Consider the following 19,083-nt stretch of genomic DNA (forward strand, 5'->3'; position numbering starts at 1 on the left):
TTTTCCTTACAAGTGGAAAACTCCTTCAACTTGTACTGGTGTTCTATCTATGTAGATTCAGGCTTTGACTAGGATTCTCGTAACGAGAGCATGCTTCTTGGCATGAGCTGAAGTAGTTACTGATGCATTTTTAAGTTTTGCCGCCAAGTTTTATACCTAAATGGAGATCCCTTTGCCTTACCACCACATAGGTCGGCAGACAACTTTTACTTCCCTTTAGCTAGTAGTAGTATATGCGAGAGCTGGACTATTATAGACGTAGCAGTGGTTCCCCTACGGTATTAGGATTAGGTAACATATTTGAAAAAGAAACTGAGCAAACGTTTAATGTTTATGCCAACACCAATACAGTAATACCGTAAAACTAACATCTATGCCCCCTAGCAACAACATAAAGGACCAACTGATAAAAAACGTACAACATTGTTGTAAAGAAATAACACACTTTCTGAGATATCGGATCGACTCATATAATTTATCTATGTGTTAATGCTGATAACAACGACATGTGCTTTGGAATTTTTATTGTGGTCATTACAACAAAATTACACTAAAATGGCAAATATTTAAAAGCGTATCATTGTTCATTGTAGCACAGGCTCAAAACATATAACATGGTTAAATGAAGTAAATTTTGCTATAACAAAATAACTGAAACTAAAGGTATTTAGTGGACCAAATATATAATCAATACTTAAAACATGTATGCAGGGTATTACAGGAAATCCCTGCTATAACACTCATTGTTATAACATGAATTCAGATATAAGATGGTTATAACCATTAAATGGCACTAAAAGAATAACGTATATAGGTCACATATAGATCAAAGTTGCATCAAAACATGAACATCACTGCCAAATATTTTATATGTAAATTGTGATGATATTCACGCCAAAATAAAATTACATATGATTCAAATTTGTAATTAAAAAAACTATATATAACGGGACCTTTTACTTGACAAGGGATCCTTTGCTTATAAACAACATGTACTCTAGCATGGAAACAACAAATGAATATATTTATATATATAGTAAAATGGAGCACCCATGAACAGATACTGCATTAATTTGAATATAGTTTTCACATCATTGACAAAAATATGTTCTAGTACAAAACATACATGTAACATCCTGGAAGAGAATTAACTTTAAACCATGTATATGCTCCATCGACACAAAATATATCTACAATACCTTAATTATTGTAATCTAGATACAGCTCTAAATTTGATACCTTCTGATCAATGGTATTTAATTTGTCTTTTACAAGTGTTCCAATAATTTAATTCAAAGTATATTTTGAGCAATTTGGGTAACAAAATATGTTTTGAGTTACCAGACATGAACAAAGGTTGGAATATCACTTTTACATATTTAAAAGTGCAATTATTTTACTTGTTGGGGTCCATGCATTAAGACAAATACCAAAGGAGGTAAAACCATAAGTCCCATTAAGATGGCAATAAAGCTTTAAATCTCAAAATATCAATGCAAATGGTCAATGCACCAAGGATGAGGATGAGGTAAACTTATTGTTTGATGTTCTCCTTGGTCTTTAATTAGTTATGCAAAATGATAATCCAGGCACAAGTCATATTCATTGCATGCTATATAACAATTAAAGGCCAGTCCTATTGACTTGTATTCCTTTTGATTGCTGAGTTAACAGAAGGTCCTGTGGGGATGATGTCACCCATTTAGCAACCTACCTTCCATCATATTATGAGGTGAAAATGATCTCTTAGTAACAATATTGTAGCAATGTGTATGTTCAATATTGCAAACTATTTAATTTTATATTGATTTTTTTATTATTTCTTCTATCAATTTCAAACGTCTACAAAGCATTTTCGAAAAACAGGTTATAAAACCACAAATGTGTTCTATATAATTATTATTGTAGGTCTAGAAGATGAGGGACCGCAATGGTGTGTATGTGATGTGCAGAGGTGTACAGGACAAGGTCCACCAATTAGTGTTATGACAGTTTAAAGACTGTAATATTATAATAGTTGTTATATTGTACAAATTCCATTAAGATCATACAATAAGATAGTCATTCTTGCAATATCTTACAGTTACAGAAAGACGCAAATGCGCAATATTTACAGAGATTTAATGTAATGTAAATCATAAAATGTCCATAACAATTTCTAGGAGATATTTGGATAACTTATTCAATAAAATGGCCTAAGGTGTAGCAACCTGATTTCGACAACTGTACCACAGATACACCTGGTAAGCATTTTACAAAAATATTTTGTTGACGTAATTGTACACGATTTTGTTTAACATTTTCTTCTCTACATAATTCAACTAGATCATTATAATATCGCAAAGTAAACTAAATATGGTAAAGTAATATCCCGGATGTTGTATGGAAATCACATTGTTTGCATCGTAGCTTAAGAAATGTCATGTTTGATACCCTTTCATTTGTGACACATCATTGAGTATACATGCCTTTTAAAAATCACTAATGATCTCAACCATTGTACCCATTTCAGCTGTCACCCAGCAGTGATACCCAAAAGTCTGTGATATTTTTTATATGTCTTTGCTTTATGGCTGCATGTACATAAACCACAAAATGGTTTTAAAAATGTAGCCATAATTGACGTTGTTATATCGTTGTTGTCTTAACCTATTATCAGGACTTCAAAGGGAAGATACCCTGCTGCACACTATCTCCAAGTGGGAAAGTGTATTTCAGACATTCTGCTACACCATGTCTCCATATGGGTACATCTATTACTGACATCCCATTGCACCCTATTTCTAAATATACAAGTATATTACATCAAGAGTGGTGTCATGTCACACCAGTAGTACATTCAGAATACTTGGATTTGAGATTCAACAAAATATGCATTGAGAGTTAGTACAAATTATGTCAGATTATATTTTCTCAGCAATCACATATATTTATTAACAAGAAATGCAAAAACAAAAACTATTTAGGTTCACTTTTGCGAAGCATTAATAATGTATAGAATATACATGCAATTTTATGTTATAAAAATAATAGTGAAACAATACAATATTATTACTGCCTTAGATTAGCTAAAATATGTAGCTTACAAAGACTGTAAAAATAAATTGTTTAAAATTGTATTATTATTTGGTAAATGGAAAACAAGAATCAAAACTGTAAGTCGGTCAAAATTTTAAAGTCATTTTTCTCACAATATGATATATTACTGATATGTAATGTCTGTCCGACTCCATTGGAGCTGTTTTATGCGACAGATGTCAAGAAAGGAGGTCAGAAAAACAAACAGAGGATAGATATCACCACAATATTTTCATATCTGCACAAAACAGATCAGGCTGTTAATATTGCAAACCAATATTTGTCATGATCTCATCGTGTATCAGGGTATAGAAAATTCACTTACAATTATGCAGAATTATCAGTGTAGGACCATTTGGAATGTCAATGTCTGATGCTAGTTGAATAATTTCAACTCTCTGAAAAGAGACCTAGTGGTTATGAAATTGATACTTCCAAACATTTTTGGCCAACAAACATCCTGCTAGATGTACAAAGAGCCTTATATTATGACAGGTCTTCAAAATAACACTTAACTACGTTTCAACAATAAAAAATGCAAACATATTTAATTGTAACGGTACTCATGTCACTGTGTAATGAATAAAGCTACGAAATCATTCAGTTTCAATTGCTTGCATTGCGTGCCTGTGATGACACATCATAGATTCAATGCGATGGTATGATGCTACTATTAAATATTAACTGTCATTAGCTTCCCATGGAATGGTGGTTTACACCAAGGTTATCCTGGGTTCTTCTTCTGCCTGTTATACTGGACACGATGTATACCCTGTCTTGCAATGAAACTTGCCATTAAACCCAAAGCAACAACAATGACATAATAACAAACATGGGCCTGATAGTAGTTCAAAATGACTGTTACTTGCATCTGAATGTTTTCCAGCAGTTGATGGAAAAAGTCAACGATGTTCCAAATGAGTCCAGACCTTGACCTGCTGGTACGTTATGAAAAATCAAATATAGAACTATATCATTCACAACTGGGATATGTTAAAAAATGTGCTTATACAGGCTGTGTGAAACTTACTTTAAAAGAAGATTTCACAATATAAAGGACAAATGTAATGGTGCAATGAATCAAATTGCCTAAATCAACAGATTAAATGGCAAACATTTCAGATGATGATTCAGTTCAATAGAAACTATATATTTGGTGATTGAAAATAACGAGACATGTGATGTTGTATGCAGATAAATGTTGATGTCTGCTATTGTAAGATATGTTCGAGGTTGTATAATTAATTTAAGGAATCAAACTTCTTCATAATGTAACAGAGACAAAAACCCAGTTAGAATGAATATGAAACAAGTAAAAAATAATGGGTAATTAAGAATAGAAGCTAGACCTGTATTGGAAATGTCTTTGAACATTGCTTTTATAATGTGCTGGATAGTTAAACATATATGTACATTTCAAGGCAAATTCTGGCCATTACTTGGAAAATTGTATTGCAAGCCTAGGAATTTAATGCAATCGAAAGAGTACACCTTTTTCTGAAACATAGCTATTTGTCTTGAACGTAAAATAAATGTAGAAGTGTTGATTGTTTTTCGTTTCTAGCTAATATGCAAATCTAGTAATATTTTTTTCTTGCCATAAATGCATTTCAATAATAAACAGCAAATATAAAGAACAGTTAATCATCAAAATACATGTTCCAAAAAATGCACAAATTTATCATGTAACATTATGTATATTCATCTACAACACTTTCTTTCCTGACTTTTGTCTATGAGGCTGATGGTATTGCCCGGGGTTCACAGTGGACATCCACTGAGTCCCATATGCATAAAGTCCGCCATATGGATTATATGATACATAACCAGCTATGTTTTCTGAGCTACGACGGTAGATCTGCGGACCCATGTATGCCATATCAAATGAAGAATGCTGATACTCTTGTGAACGTTCTCTTGAGCCTTTCTGTGGCTTGCGATGTTTTTTGGCTTTGGTTATGTTTCTGTTTGCTTTAGGCTGAAAATTGAATTATAGGATAATGTACTGATGATTAGATAATATTGATTAATGTAAACATAGTAGTGTTAATATACAGGACAAACCAGCCCTAGTAGACCTCCTTATAAAGGACACATCTCCTTAATACACATTTCATAATTCCTTATCTCCATTTCATTAAATTACAGTATTTACCCTTTATGAAAAGGACAGGTAGCCCTAGAATGTCAATTATAAACAGATTGGAGTGTACATGTCCCACCATTAGACTAAGAAGTGAATTATGTAATATGTATGGGGCAATACAACAGAGGTGTCCTCTCATTTGAGGTGTTTACATTACCGAATTTGATTATGTTTTGTTTGTTGAGGATTTTAGGATTCCCCCAACTGTTATCCAAATCAGAAGATTGTGATAAAACGATATTGAAATAAAAGGGACGTAAGAAGTAAAAACTGTAATTAAACAATGAATTTAAACTAGAATGTGGATTAATGTACGGATAAACAAACATGCAATGAATGCCAAAGTAATTGTTTTAATGAGCTCTTGTCAAAGTCGGCTCAGCAAGAACAGATTTGATTCATTCATGAAAAATTTGGTCTTTAATCAACACAATTAGGTGCTTACAAATATGCAAACTTTGAAAGGAAAACAATGGAAATAGGTACCCAAGAAAATGTCTTTTTTTCAAAACCTCAAACATGAGACAAGGCAAAAACAAAAGATATTTCAGTATACACAAATTAAATTCCAAATTTGCACCAACCATCAAACCTCTGAGTCACACTTAAGTCACTGTCATCTTGGAACATATAGTAACTTGAATGGACTAAACAACATCATGTATATATAATTACTGCCTTCACAGGTGGGTATGTGCGCCCCATTCAAATAATACCTGCATTCAAATGGTTGACAATACAAAAGTGTGAATCCATCACACATACATGTATACAATTAATTGCAATGGTATATTATGGTATATCTTTCTCCTCTCTCCCTAGTCTGTTTAATGTTAAAATAACCAGTTTTCATTTAGGCCTGGAGCTCCCAATATATATATATATATATATATATATATATATATATATATATATATATATATATATATATATATATATATATATATATATAGTCATTAAAGTGCAATAGATTCAGTAATCATAATGCAATATATTCATTAATATTACAAAAGTGCAGGGGTTCATGTCTAGGATTCGGCCAATGTGGGTATGTGAGAAAGCATGCCAGTAGCTTCTCGTGGGTCGGTGGTTATTCCCGGGGTTTTTCAGGGTTCTTCCTCCACCATTAATACTGGCCGCCATGCATAGCCTATCATGTGCTGAAAAATGGCGTTAAACCCCACAACAACAACAACAACAAAGTGCTGATGAAATTAATACTAAATCTTAACAAGGGGTTTTAATATTTGCATGTGTTACTAACAAAAATCAAAATACCAATCAAAATACCGATGTCAAAATTAAACATCTGTCATAAAGATAGACTCTACTGAGAAACGTCTTCTACAGAATTGATAACACAAACACCAGTATTACTACAATGATATTTAATGAAAACTTGAATTTTCCTTGACATCACATCCATTTCCATGTATTTCCGGAAAAACAAAAACTCATTGGCTTTTGTTGACATATGGAAACTCTGTTAAATGATATATTTAGTTCCAGCTTAAATCCTGAACTTGCACACATCTTAAAAACATGAAAAAACTCAAGATTCTAATGAATTGTTTTGATTCACAGTGCCTTCAGTTTTCTTAGCACAGCTGTATTTATTGTCTATCTCTGTATATAAATATAATTATATCAAACAGACATGAACAAAGTGTATTGATTTGATTTGTGTAAAACATGATCCAGACACAAACAAAAGGCACAAGTGGGCCTGAGACTGCTCACCTGGCAGTCATTTGCCTAATAGTAAAATGCAAGAGCAACTAGCCAAGAAATCTGGACAGTAAGATGCAATTTTGTTTAAATTTCTTACAATGTTATTAATTTCATATGGTATATAATAATTTGTTTAAAAGTTGCTCAATGTTTTGTTATCATTATTAATATGACTGATCCTAGATCGTTACTATTTGTCTTATATTCCAAGGCTCCTTTGCTAGGATGCATATGTCAAAAATGTTTAAATTCTATCCAGTAGTTATCTGTGATTGCATCACATATATTATTTTCAATTTGTGGTAATAGCTGCCATATGTCAGACAGCAAATTAGCATCATGGGTATAAATTTATGAGGCCCTTATTATTTGAATATTTGCTGTGAAATTGGATAAATTTTCACAGATTAGATTTATCAAAGAAGTCATTTGAAGTTTGTTTCTTCTAGGTCTAGTAAAGTCATCCACATCTGAAGGTGGATTGGCATTATGGTTAAAATTGTTAAAGCTGTATATGCCATGATGCTTTCTTTACAGTTTGGTTAAACAGTGTTTATCATTGTTACAGAAGTAGCAATTTAATCGTCTTTTTCTCTTTTATTTTACAAACTTATTTAATCAATTGTAATAAGCTAGGATTAAAAAGAACTTGTTCAAATTTTTAGTTAGAGTTGCCATAGATGATGGTGGATGGGAATCATTTCAACAAGTCAAACGTTTTCATGTCAGGATAGCAGTTTTCTTATCTGTTTAAAGCTTTATCTTTAAAGCGGCCATATTTGCACGCATTTTGACATTATTTGTTTGCTGCTTTTCTTGATTTTTGTGGTGACAGCCATGTTTTAGCAAATGACAGGCTATACGTAGGGGTCAGTATATTTATCGGAGGAAGAACCTGGGAAAAGCCTGGGAAAAACCACTTACAAACATGAAACAACTGGCAATCTTTTTACATCCCCATACTGGCTGAGCCTCAGACTCAAACTAATATGGACAGATGTGAGTGAGCGGTAAAACCAAATACCTTAGACCATTCGAACACCCTTTGAACCAATTTGAAAGGCCTTCATACCAGTATCATTTCTGTCATGTTTGGTCACATTCTATTTAAAAGATTTCAATAGCATGCTATTTAAAGTATTTGTTTATTTTTTCTGTTAACTGACTGTTTTATGTCTAGTAAAAGTGGATATAATCGAAGAATGATGGAATTATTTGCAGTGGTTTTCGTGACAAAATGTTTTCTAACAAATTTGATGACATTCTGTTCAAGAGGTTTTGTGAAGTTGTTGTTCATAGTTTCTTATTATTAGTAGGGGCCGTATATGATAGTGGGTCATCATTATTTGCATTAATTTGGTACCCCTTCATACCAGAATGTTCTCTGCCTAATTCAGTCATAATTTGTCGGTTTTTAAACGTTTAAATTAGCAATTGATTGCATATGCAATATGGCTGCAGGTCTGTACCATACGTTAAAATGGCTTTTAGAGAAACCAGTGTAACACATGTATTTTATAGTGAAAAACCTATGTATTATATGTACATTAAATTCACATACCTCTCTATGAATTTTAGAGTCTCCAGCACTGATACTAGAATTTGCTGAATCACGAAGATTATTTGATATTTTCACATCTTGTATGCTAATATTATGACCACTCCTCTTGTCTTGAAGATTTTTACTGGACTCTGCTGCATATTCATTGTTTGGTAGACCATCTTTGGCATATGATTCTACCTGCTTTTGCATCTCTCTATCAGACCCCAGGAAAGAATCCTTGCTTGCAACTACAACGAGATATTGTTAGTTTGTTTTAAAAATTGATTTCGTTTGTTTTGTCGATCAACGTTAAGCAGACGAATATGTAATGGTATACATAATGTGTCAGCAAGCATATCCATTTTAAATCTAGGTACAGAAAATACTCAGAAGGTATATTGTCAGAAACACATTGCATGCGAGATGAAAACAGTTTGCAAATGCTTTTTATCTGAGATGGAAACAGTTTGTAAACACTTTGATGGGTAGCCTGGAGACTGCAAACAGCTACTACGTTTTGCTTCATTTATTATCCTAATCAGAGTAAGATATCCAAAACGTTTGCTAAAGGAACTTACTCTAGAACAAATGTCACTATACAATAGATCCATTTTCTCTGTAACCACAATCAACTGAACATTGATCATTAGACCTTAAGTTCAATATCTCTCATCCAAATCATAAGTACAAGCCCTCTATAAACTTTGCTCAAGGTACATAGTCTAGAACAAATGTTGTTAATGCAAATTACATTGTTCTTCTTTCAGACACAATTAATATGTATGATGACCTATATACCCGGAATCAGTAGGCATTCTTCATTATCCCCAAACACAAACCATCCACACACTTTAGTCCAGGACTGAGGTGTAGAAAAAATATTATTGTGTAGAAAGCATTTGTTGTTTTCCTTTCAGTTGTAGTGACCTTGATCTTTCCTTTTTTACCTCAAATGCAATAGTAAGTGTTTTCTTCTTTAGGGCTATGCCTAATTAATTTGGCTCAATTTTAAATATGTAATTTTGGGAACAGGTCATTTAATAGATTTTAATTTAAATAATAATAAGGAATCTCTAGCAAACAACAACTACCAGTACATTTTAACCAAGGTTGTAAAATAACTCATAACGTGTATGAATGCAAAATCAAGAAGTTCTTTTCTCATGTTTTGAATAAACTTGCATCTTTTGGCATCACAAGATTTGATTGTAGCCAGTCATAAGCTTAGTACTAATTTGCACCTAAACTGGTACTCATGTTGTATTCTTTCAATAAATCTATAAAAACAGGTTTGATAACAGTCCATTCACATTAGAGTCACTATGTTTAACATTACAATCAACATAAGAATGTTGGCGTTTAACATGGTTCGTGAAATGAAGTTAAAAACAAACTATATTACCATGAATTTAATTAGTGTCACAGGTCAGGGCTTCATCATTTTCATTCAGTATAATTTGCATGTTATATGAAGTAATACAGAAATAATTCCACCTTAAATCTTTAACAAGCACTTGAGAATGAGTAGCTGTAGCTATAACAAACTTTTCATGTGGTGGAGGTCAGATTTGTACCAGCTTCATCATGGACTCTCTGAACTCTGAACCTTCATTGATATCCCTCAGTAGGTGTGGTCTACATGCATCATGTGCGACATAAGCGAGAGAGACTCAAAACTGGGTTTGGGAAGTGGGGTAGGATACAATATTCCTTTGAACATGTTTGCAAGTTTGCACTAGTTTATTCCTCAATATAGAAATTATAAATGTCAGCGCACATTTCATTACTGAACAAATGGTATTATGAGTAAGTACAACTATATACTGTTTGTACTAATAAACACATAAGGCATGGAATAGTTGCACTACACTACACAGGAAAAAAGACACAACCGTGTATTATTTTTAATATGTACAACTGAAAATGTTTTGAACACCAATCCGTAGATTTTCCAAAAGGAAAAACATCAGCCTCAGCAAGAAGTTAGACTGACCTGGACATTACTGTGTTGCTGACAATATTCTCTTATTGTAAATGGCTGGAGACAATGAATACCATAATATTAATTAGCGTGTATTGTCATGTCAAGGATCATTAGGTTGTCAACAGCTGTCATAACAATATATAGTCAGCATTATGCTCTGAGTAAACTGCTTTTCTTGTATTCTTTTGGTTCGAAACTTTTACAAAGTGCTAATCATTAGAACAAAGCTAAGCAGTCTTGTGTCAGTATATTTATATTGCTATGTTCATATATTTCAGTGCAAGTCCCCAGTATCATGAACACAATTGGAAAAGATAATACTTTAATGGTGTGAAAATTAAATGCTCAGTATTATTGGATGTTTGCAAAACAGTCTTATTCTGTCATCATTCATTTCTATTAAAGAATTCAAGAGTCCCATAAAGTGAAAGATACTCTACTGACCAAAATTGTTTTCCTGCAAATCAAGATAAGACCATTTCTGTCTATTTTGTATCATTAAATGTGACAAAGGTGGCTCTGTGTGTGTGTTTGTTTGTTTGTGAGCAGTGACAAATTTAAATTTACCTGCTACTAGAAACAGTCAATTGCTGCACCCACGCACCCCGCTCATAATAAAGAATAAATGCCAGAGCCTGTAATGACCTTTATGCCTTAAATATATTTTTTTTTATGTTTAAAAACCTTTATTAACAAAGCCAGAGTTTCTTACTCTAAAATATGTCCTGCCTGAAATACGCTGCCATATGTAGCTTCATTGTCTGTCAATTAGGAAAACTAGACATCAGAATAAGTATTTCAGTGAAACCTCGATGTTGATATACCAGTCCCTTTAACATAATTAGTGATACTTAGATTTTAAAGATGGCTTCTCTGGCAGCCATCCTACATATACAAACTGCATAATTTTCATTTAGGATCAAAATTACATAATAAGAAATGTTGTAGTGAATCCACATGTCAATATGACTTTTTGGTCAGGAAACATGAAGGTAATGATACTATGTTCATAATGGCCATTTTAGTGACCATAGGGGATCCCCAAGTGACAACAGTTTCACTTAGGACCAACTAGACCGTAGCTGAATGTAAGTGCAAGATTCTGGTACAATTCTAGAAGTAGTTTAGGAGGAGTAACGAGAACAAACTTGTGCTAAAGGATGGATGGCGGATGACTGATAGATAACTGGCCATTCCATGAATTCTTCTGTTCAATGATTGATGCAGCTAAAATGGGTATCATTAGTCAAGTATGAAACAAATTCATTGTTGTGAGTTTAGTCCAGTACGCAGAAAAGATAGCCCACTTTATTCAGAATGAAAATGTTTATGTTGATATATCATCCTTTCCTTCTTGCAAGTAAAATTAGGTGTGATCGATGAAACGGCTCATTAGTCCTGAAATCCCATTGACGACCATAATATAAAGTGTCCAGAACAGGAATTATTGCCAATATCTGATTCCTCATGTAATGAATGCAGAGGTCGTCATGAGCGATATTGATCCATCCTGTCTGCACTACAAGGTGATGGGTCCATCAATAAAATTGTATTGCTGATTTTTCCTTCCAACTACAAAAGTAGGGATGAGGCAGGAATTATAAAGTCGGTGAAATAATTAAGCTCTAATGTCTCTAAAGGGAATAGCCATCTCGCTTGAGGATTCCCATCCACTTGTGGTGAAAACTGTCTTTTTTTATTACAATATATCTCAACGAGCAGGTTCGGTAACTCTATGGTTGAATGAAACACCTGATGGTTTCTAAATTCAGATGAGCGAATATCTCGATTTCTAATGATTCTGTTGTGATTGTTGAGGTTGGTCCAATATTTCACATTTGAATGAAGCAATCAGGATGAGGAGACACTCCGATTTGCCGATTCTTGTATCCACTCCTGGACCTGAGGTGTTGGAGAAGTGTACATGTTTGATCATTCCAATTAATATAAAATGCACTGATTATTCAGGACTTTCTATCCTGGTCTGGTGAGATAATGATGAAATAGTAGAAGTCTTTCTCCTTAGAGATTGTGATTGCCAGAAGATGTGTAAGCAGATGTGTTGCCAACGCAAGTAAAAAGTGCCTTTGAGATGCAACATCGTATGGTTGCCAATTGTGAGAGTTTGTCCAATGGTCAAATATCCGGTATTAGAGGAGTCCAATAAAGAGACTTAGGATTAACTCTCCCCCTGTTGCAACGAGTAAAACATGGCCAGTGACGAATTTTTTTTAGCAGATGCATTGCTTCAAATAAGTATGTAACTTACCATTGCATCTATTCGTGTATCATTCTCAGGAAACACGCTTGTCTTGCATGAGCAATTATTACAGACCTAGTCAACCGACCCTTAAAGGGTGATGAGGTTGGAGATGCTCTTATTGACCAGGATATTAAGAATTTCAGGAGGGTAACACTTGAAATCAATGGCAGAAAAGATGTGATGGAATGTGCTTAGGTTGAGGACCAACTAATAAGCGCTGCATTGTAGCTGAAGGAACTCTGGCCAGATGATTAGTTGGTGCGCTAAACATGTTCCCGAATCCACAGGAAACAAATGTCGGAGCTTCATGTCGTCATGGTAAATCGTTCCCATTCATCCATGAAAGATTGAAATCTTCACCTTACCTGGATCTATGATAATGCTGGGATAAGGGACCAGTATACAAAACGCTGAGAAATGAATGGTCTCCTAGAATGCTGGTGAGAACGATCGACCTCCCTCTGACTCTTCCACTTATTCAACCTGATCATAAATATGAGAATGAATTTGGTTGTGAGTGTACCTTAGGTAATGATTAGTCCTTAAGGATAGGTACATAGCATTGTATCTTTTTCCACCTGTTGTAAATTCCTAGTAGCAATTAAGGATTTAGTATGTTGTGCCTCTAGGTTATAAAGTGACCATTCAATGCATATCATCACGCTTACTAAAGTGAAATTCGGAGTGGAATGATATAACATTTGGTCTAAATATTAAGAATTGTCATAAATGTAAGGCTGATCCTATGGTCAAGACTTTGCAAATCAACTCATGGGTATTCAAATGGAAAAGAGAGAAGGCATTGGTGATAAAAGATATCTATAGAAACATGGAGCTTATGATTGAAAACACAATCAATCCTAAAGTGTCAGTAAGTGTTCCAACTGGGAAAGCAATTGAAAGTAGAATATTCTTTAGACAGGTGATGCAGTTAAACAAGGACAGACTTCCAATGTGATTGGTTTTAGAAACTTGAGTCCAAATCTGCAAGGCAGAGATTCACTCAACCAAGTAAGATCTAATAATGATGAGGGAATTTTAATGCCCATTTCATCGTTTATAGGTTAAGGTAGTGAAGTCGATGTCTTCTGTGCTATATGAGAAGTAGAGAAGAATGTTGAAGTTGGTCGATCACTACACTTGTAGTACGTACAAGTGTGGATCCTATTACTTCTAATGTATTGCTAAATACAGTTTCTTGGGAGGTGCAAAGGCTTTAGGGCAAGTGAGGACATCTCTTGAAAAGTGAGGCACCAAGAGGGACGGTGTACCACGGATGTGTTTGGAGTTAATATGCGGTTAATATTGATCCATGAGGGTGTCAATATAAACTGTAGGCTTTGCACAGGAAGTGCCTGTGGGTTACACAGATCCTTGTAAGACTGGTTCATCAAGTGGGTTCTTAAGTTTTACAACACTTGAGAGTCAACAAAACGGACAATTATGTAGTCTGGTGGCTGTATGGTCGATTGTGGTTGTAGCCCACTGTAATTAAAGGAAAAGAACATGGCCTCCCTAGCTGCTCTCAATCTCACTGCCCTCAACTGACACGGTGCAAACCCTTGTGTGCAAGCAGATGTTTTCATCCTCAAGCTGATTTACTGCTGTACATAATATGCAAGTCCATCATGTATTCCTGGAATGTCAACCAGATAAAACTACAAATTTGACTGGCAATGACAAAATGGTTAACTTATGGTCTAAATCTGCAAGACAAGATAGAACATACCCTATATCTACTTACCACAGTCAGTGTCCTACATTTTTAAATTGTACGATCCATGTATGCTTACCCTAGGCCTATAAAGGGCTCTGTACAGATTGAACATTATATCATCAGTAATAATATGTAGAAAATGCATGCTATGTAAATGAGTCATAAATATCCTGTTAGGAATGCGAATTGGCTGACTGTGCATTAAGAAGCACTGGAGCATCGCTTATAGTAATTACATATGGGCAATGGAAGGCAAATAATAATAAAATTATTATAACATCTTGCCAGTAGAATGGCAATAGTCGATTACCTATACAGATAAGATCACTGAAGTGTCATTTGTAACAAAAAAGATCTTACGCTACTGGGTACAACATGTATAGAAAATGTACCTGTAGATATCTGTATAAGCTATATAGGAATATAAATAAGTTTCCAATAGTATACACATAACCTGCACATAAAAAAATGAAACTGAAGAATCATTATAATACTTAAAAAGCCAGTGCTACAATATCTCCTATGAGGCAATGGTACCTGTTGGCCCAATGACATCCAGTACACGTAAAATCAGTAAAGTGTCATGCATATGGCTATGCATTAAACATTTAGAGAACATAATATAGAAACTATATGTATTCTGACTAGGTAGGAAATTACATAGCCATATTAAATGAGTTTTCTATATAATGCACCATACATGTACTTATAGTAATGTGAGGGGTTGCCAATGCAACCTGTGCAATTATGTACCAAAGTTGCCTAATTATGATAAGATGTCAAAAGTGAAACATAGAAAGTTTGGAAACTTTGGCGTTGGCAAGAGTAAGAAAAAGAAAGTTGAAAATTAATAGACAGAGTATACTCCCCTTCAAATATGAAACTCCTTCCATCTTTTTTGAGGAAGAAATTGACCAAACTGCTTGCGGATTTTGTGAGTCCTCTCTGATTTAGAGAGAAGTATTACCTATCAATTTCATAGGATTTGGTACCAATTCATGTGCCAATGGAGATCACTATACCTGACCTCCACCTAGGTTGCTAGACAATATTGAGTTTTTAAGTTTATAGTGGTTAGCTGGGGGGGGGGGGGCGCTTGATTTGCAAGGTAGTCGTTCTTCTAAGGTATTACATTTTGGGAATGCATTTGAAAAAGCTATTATATATATATATATATATATATATATATATATATATATATATATATATATATATATATATATATATATATATATATATATATTTACCAACTAGCATTCATCAATCTATCGATCCGTCCACACAGACGATAGTAAAAAAAGACCATAGCTAAAGCAAAATGGGACAAGATATATTCATATTTGTTTTACATAGTCAACATATTTCTTTAAGGGATTTAAATACGATTTAAATATATAAATCCATTTTAAACTTAAACAACTTACCTTCAAGATCAGATGCATTATTCTTTTGATTTTCTTCAAGGGTATCAAATTTCTGAAATTTAAATATTACACTGGGTTGCTATGTGTCATCATGTTCATAAATGTGTGGCCGACAGTACGGGCCTGAGTAAACAAAACAAGCAGTACTAAATGTGTAGTGTGCATATCTGTCAAAGAGATATGATCAGATGATTCATGACTCAAGGTATAAATAGGATTCTACATCATGCCTGAAATATTTATACAAAACAAACCTAAGATAAAATTCCACAACTCTGTGTATACTGAGAAAAACGTATTTAAACTATGAATGTCTGGCACATCTCAAAGGGTCCTGTTTACTACAAACACAGGCAGAATAATTTCTAATTGAAACCCAAAGTTAGGGATGTGCCTTAAGGTAAATGTCAGTAGCATGTATACATTCATCTTTTCTTGCCCAACATGTGGATAGTATATGGCTCTATGGAAGGAAACTCAACATTTTATATTTTATATCCTTGCCGATAAAAAGTCTGAAATGTTTTGAAACTTGAGGCATTGATCACTATGAATATTCTTGAGTAAGTGAGAGAAACAAGAGCTATTTGAAATATGTGTAAAATCACACCTACCATCCCAGGCCCACCCTAAGGAATGTATAAAAGTTCCAAAAAGTGTTGGTAAAATATACATCCATAGAAATATCACTGACCCAAGTTCCATGTCCCTTTTTTAACAGTAATGGAGGGTATGAAGGAAGTTGTACATAATACATGTACGTGTACAACTACATGTATATATCATTGGATAGAAAGACTGAATCAAAATCTCCTTCCTTTAAAAGTGATTTGATATATTTACGTTTTTGGTTTCATACTGAAAAATGCCTTGAATGTATTCTTGGAACACAATGCTACCTTCCCGTACAAACATTTCTCACGGATTCCATATGGAATACTTCAGGAATCCGTATGGAAGAGATATGGACTGAAAAACTTATGGGGTCAGACAATTTATTCCATATCAATTCCATAAGTACTTCACAGCAAGTGAAAATTCCATATGGAATAAAGCTGCAACTTGAATCCATAAGCAATTTTATCCATATGGAAAGCAGGTTCATGTATTATGCCATCATGGAAAATCTGAAAAATTAATCACCTTAACTGTCTGATTCAAATATAGATATTGGTGGGAGTTAGAGTACATGTACAAGTCAGTGTAGTTGATGTGGAAGGATGAATATATACTCATACAAATTTGAAGAAACACATGCATGCCAGTTTTCTTTAATTTATTTCCACAGATGACTAAAAACAGACAAAGACATGACCCAAAAAGTAGAGAAAATATAGACATGATCACAAAATTAAAATATGGTAGCACATGCATAGATGAATCTTTGGACTTAGAAAATTTTGTGCAAGGTGTATTTTGGGCTTGATCTAATGCTTACTCTGAAAAATAATAATTTGGCTTCCTATTACAATATGCTCTAAAGAAATCATACCCTAGTGAGAATGTGACTGAAATTTCAGCAAAATCACAGTAAACATTTTTTGACATTCACTGAAATGTCCTTTTTCACTAAAATTATGGTATTTTAGGAGATTTTACTAAAATTTCTGAAAATATCATTTAAAGTTTGTCATTGAAAATTCACTGACTCTGCCAACATTTCTGACAATATCAGTGGGAATTTGTGATTGAAATTGCACTAAGGGTTTGTCAACAATTCTGAAACAATAGTGAAATTTTGTGATTGTAATATCAGTGACATTTCAATAAAAAAGTATCAATAAGATATAAGAACATTAATGTTTTGTTTCTTGTACAATTTTATTGATTTTCAGCAGCATTTATATTCCCTGTTTCTGATAGCTTTAATTATATTGTTTATTTTGGGCACAATAACTTATTTCCACATCTTTCCTTGTTATGTTTCTTTCTCAAATTTTGTTGTTGTTGTTGTATTTTCGTTTAACTTAAACTGGATTTAAGTTTTCTTGTTTTCCGTTTCAAATCAGAATTTCGCTTTTTTTCCTGACCTAAATCTGATTTTCTTCGATACGGACCCTATTTTTAAAAATATCGTCTCCGAAACTATTTTTTAGATAATGCTCTATCCGATCCCATTCCGAAACGAGCTTTCTAATACGTATTTATTCCGTTTAATATTTAAAAGATGATCGCAGTAAAGAGCTTTCTGATTGGTCAAAAATGTGTACTTGTCCAATGAATCGTTGCGTAACGGAAACTGATGGGAATGAGCATGCTTCCTAAACATGGCGATTCTAATTTTCAAGCGTGATACGATATTGAATAACCAGGACTAGCATTTTGCTTTTTGTGCCATAAAGAGCTTTACAGTAGCGGCTAACGTGCTAAATAGGACAAGGAATTCAACCAGGATGATTTCGAAGTTATTTAAGTCAAAACTGATTAACTTCCAGAATGAATGTAAAGATGGACAAAATATAGATCACTGGTGGGAATTGTTGCCAAATATCCATGTCTATCAAAGACTGTCATATCTTTGCGGAATGTTCTTGGCCCACACGTATAATCATCTTTGAATATCGTGAGGCATTATTGTGTATATTATCAAAATAGTCTAGGTGTGTTAGAATTTAGTGTAAAATAAGAGTAATAATATCATGATAAACGTTCGTCACGGCTGCTTATAGAACAAGGAGTAAGTCAAGAGACCACAACAGCATCATAGTTTGTACAATTATCACAAATCAAGTATGCAATACATGTGACATAAGCCAGGTTCCTAGGATTTCTTCTTTTTATAATCAATGTCAAAAATAGATGCTTTTCTGTGATTTTGAATTATTTTCACAGTTGAATTTTTCAATGCAGATTAATAGTTGATATTTTATATATGATTATGTTTTCACAGATGCCTGTGCATAAGTTCCAGGCTTGATACTTTGATTTGTAAAATCAATTATTTAGTGTCAAGCCATATTCTTCACATCATGTCGAATATATTTTACATAACATATAGAAGGCTTTAAGGTAGATTAGTTCTGTAACTAATTCAGCTACCGTCTCTAAATAAAGTCATTATTATTATTATTAACTCCCATATCTCTTGCCTTGGATGTCATATAATTACAACATCTGTATATTTGTTTTCATGCACACTTAATATCACCTTTGTTAATAAAGTCATGTTTAATTCATGTCAATTATTAATTTGATAC

General features: G+C 33.6%; 1 protein-coding gene across 1 annotated transcript in view; it reads right to left on the minus strand.

Annotated features, from left to right (window-relative positions):
- Window positions 1-509: 509 nt before the first annotated feature.
- Window positions 510-19,083, minus strand: part of LOC149786779 (adhesion G protein-coupled receptor B1-like) — a 59,742-nt gene continuing 41,168 nt past the window's right edge. The window contains exons 11-13 of the mRNA XM_089977287.1: window positions 15,887-15,938; window positions 8,517-8,746; window positions 510-5,056 (exon numbers count right to left, since the gene is read on the minus strand). Coding sequence (XP_089833413.1) covers window positions 4,784-5,056; window positions 8,517-8,746; window positions 15,887-15,938 — 555 coding nt within the window. The 3' untranslated portion in view covers window positions 510-4,783. The remainder of the gene's footprint in view (window positions 5,057-8,516; window positions 8,747-15,886; window positions 15,939-19,083) is intronic.

The sequence above is a fragment of the Sinohyriopsis cumingii genome, chromosome 12 (assembly GCF_028554795.1).
Source record: "Sinohyriopsis cumingii isolate HCF-2022 chromosome 12, ASM2855479v2, whole genome shotgun sequence".
Classification (NCBI taxonomy): domain Eukaryota; kingdom Metazoa; phylum Mollusca; class Bivalvia; order Unionida; family Unionidae; genus Sinohyriopsis; species Sinohyriopsis cumingii.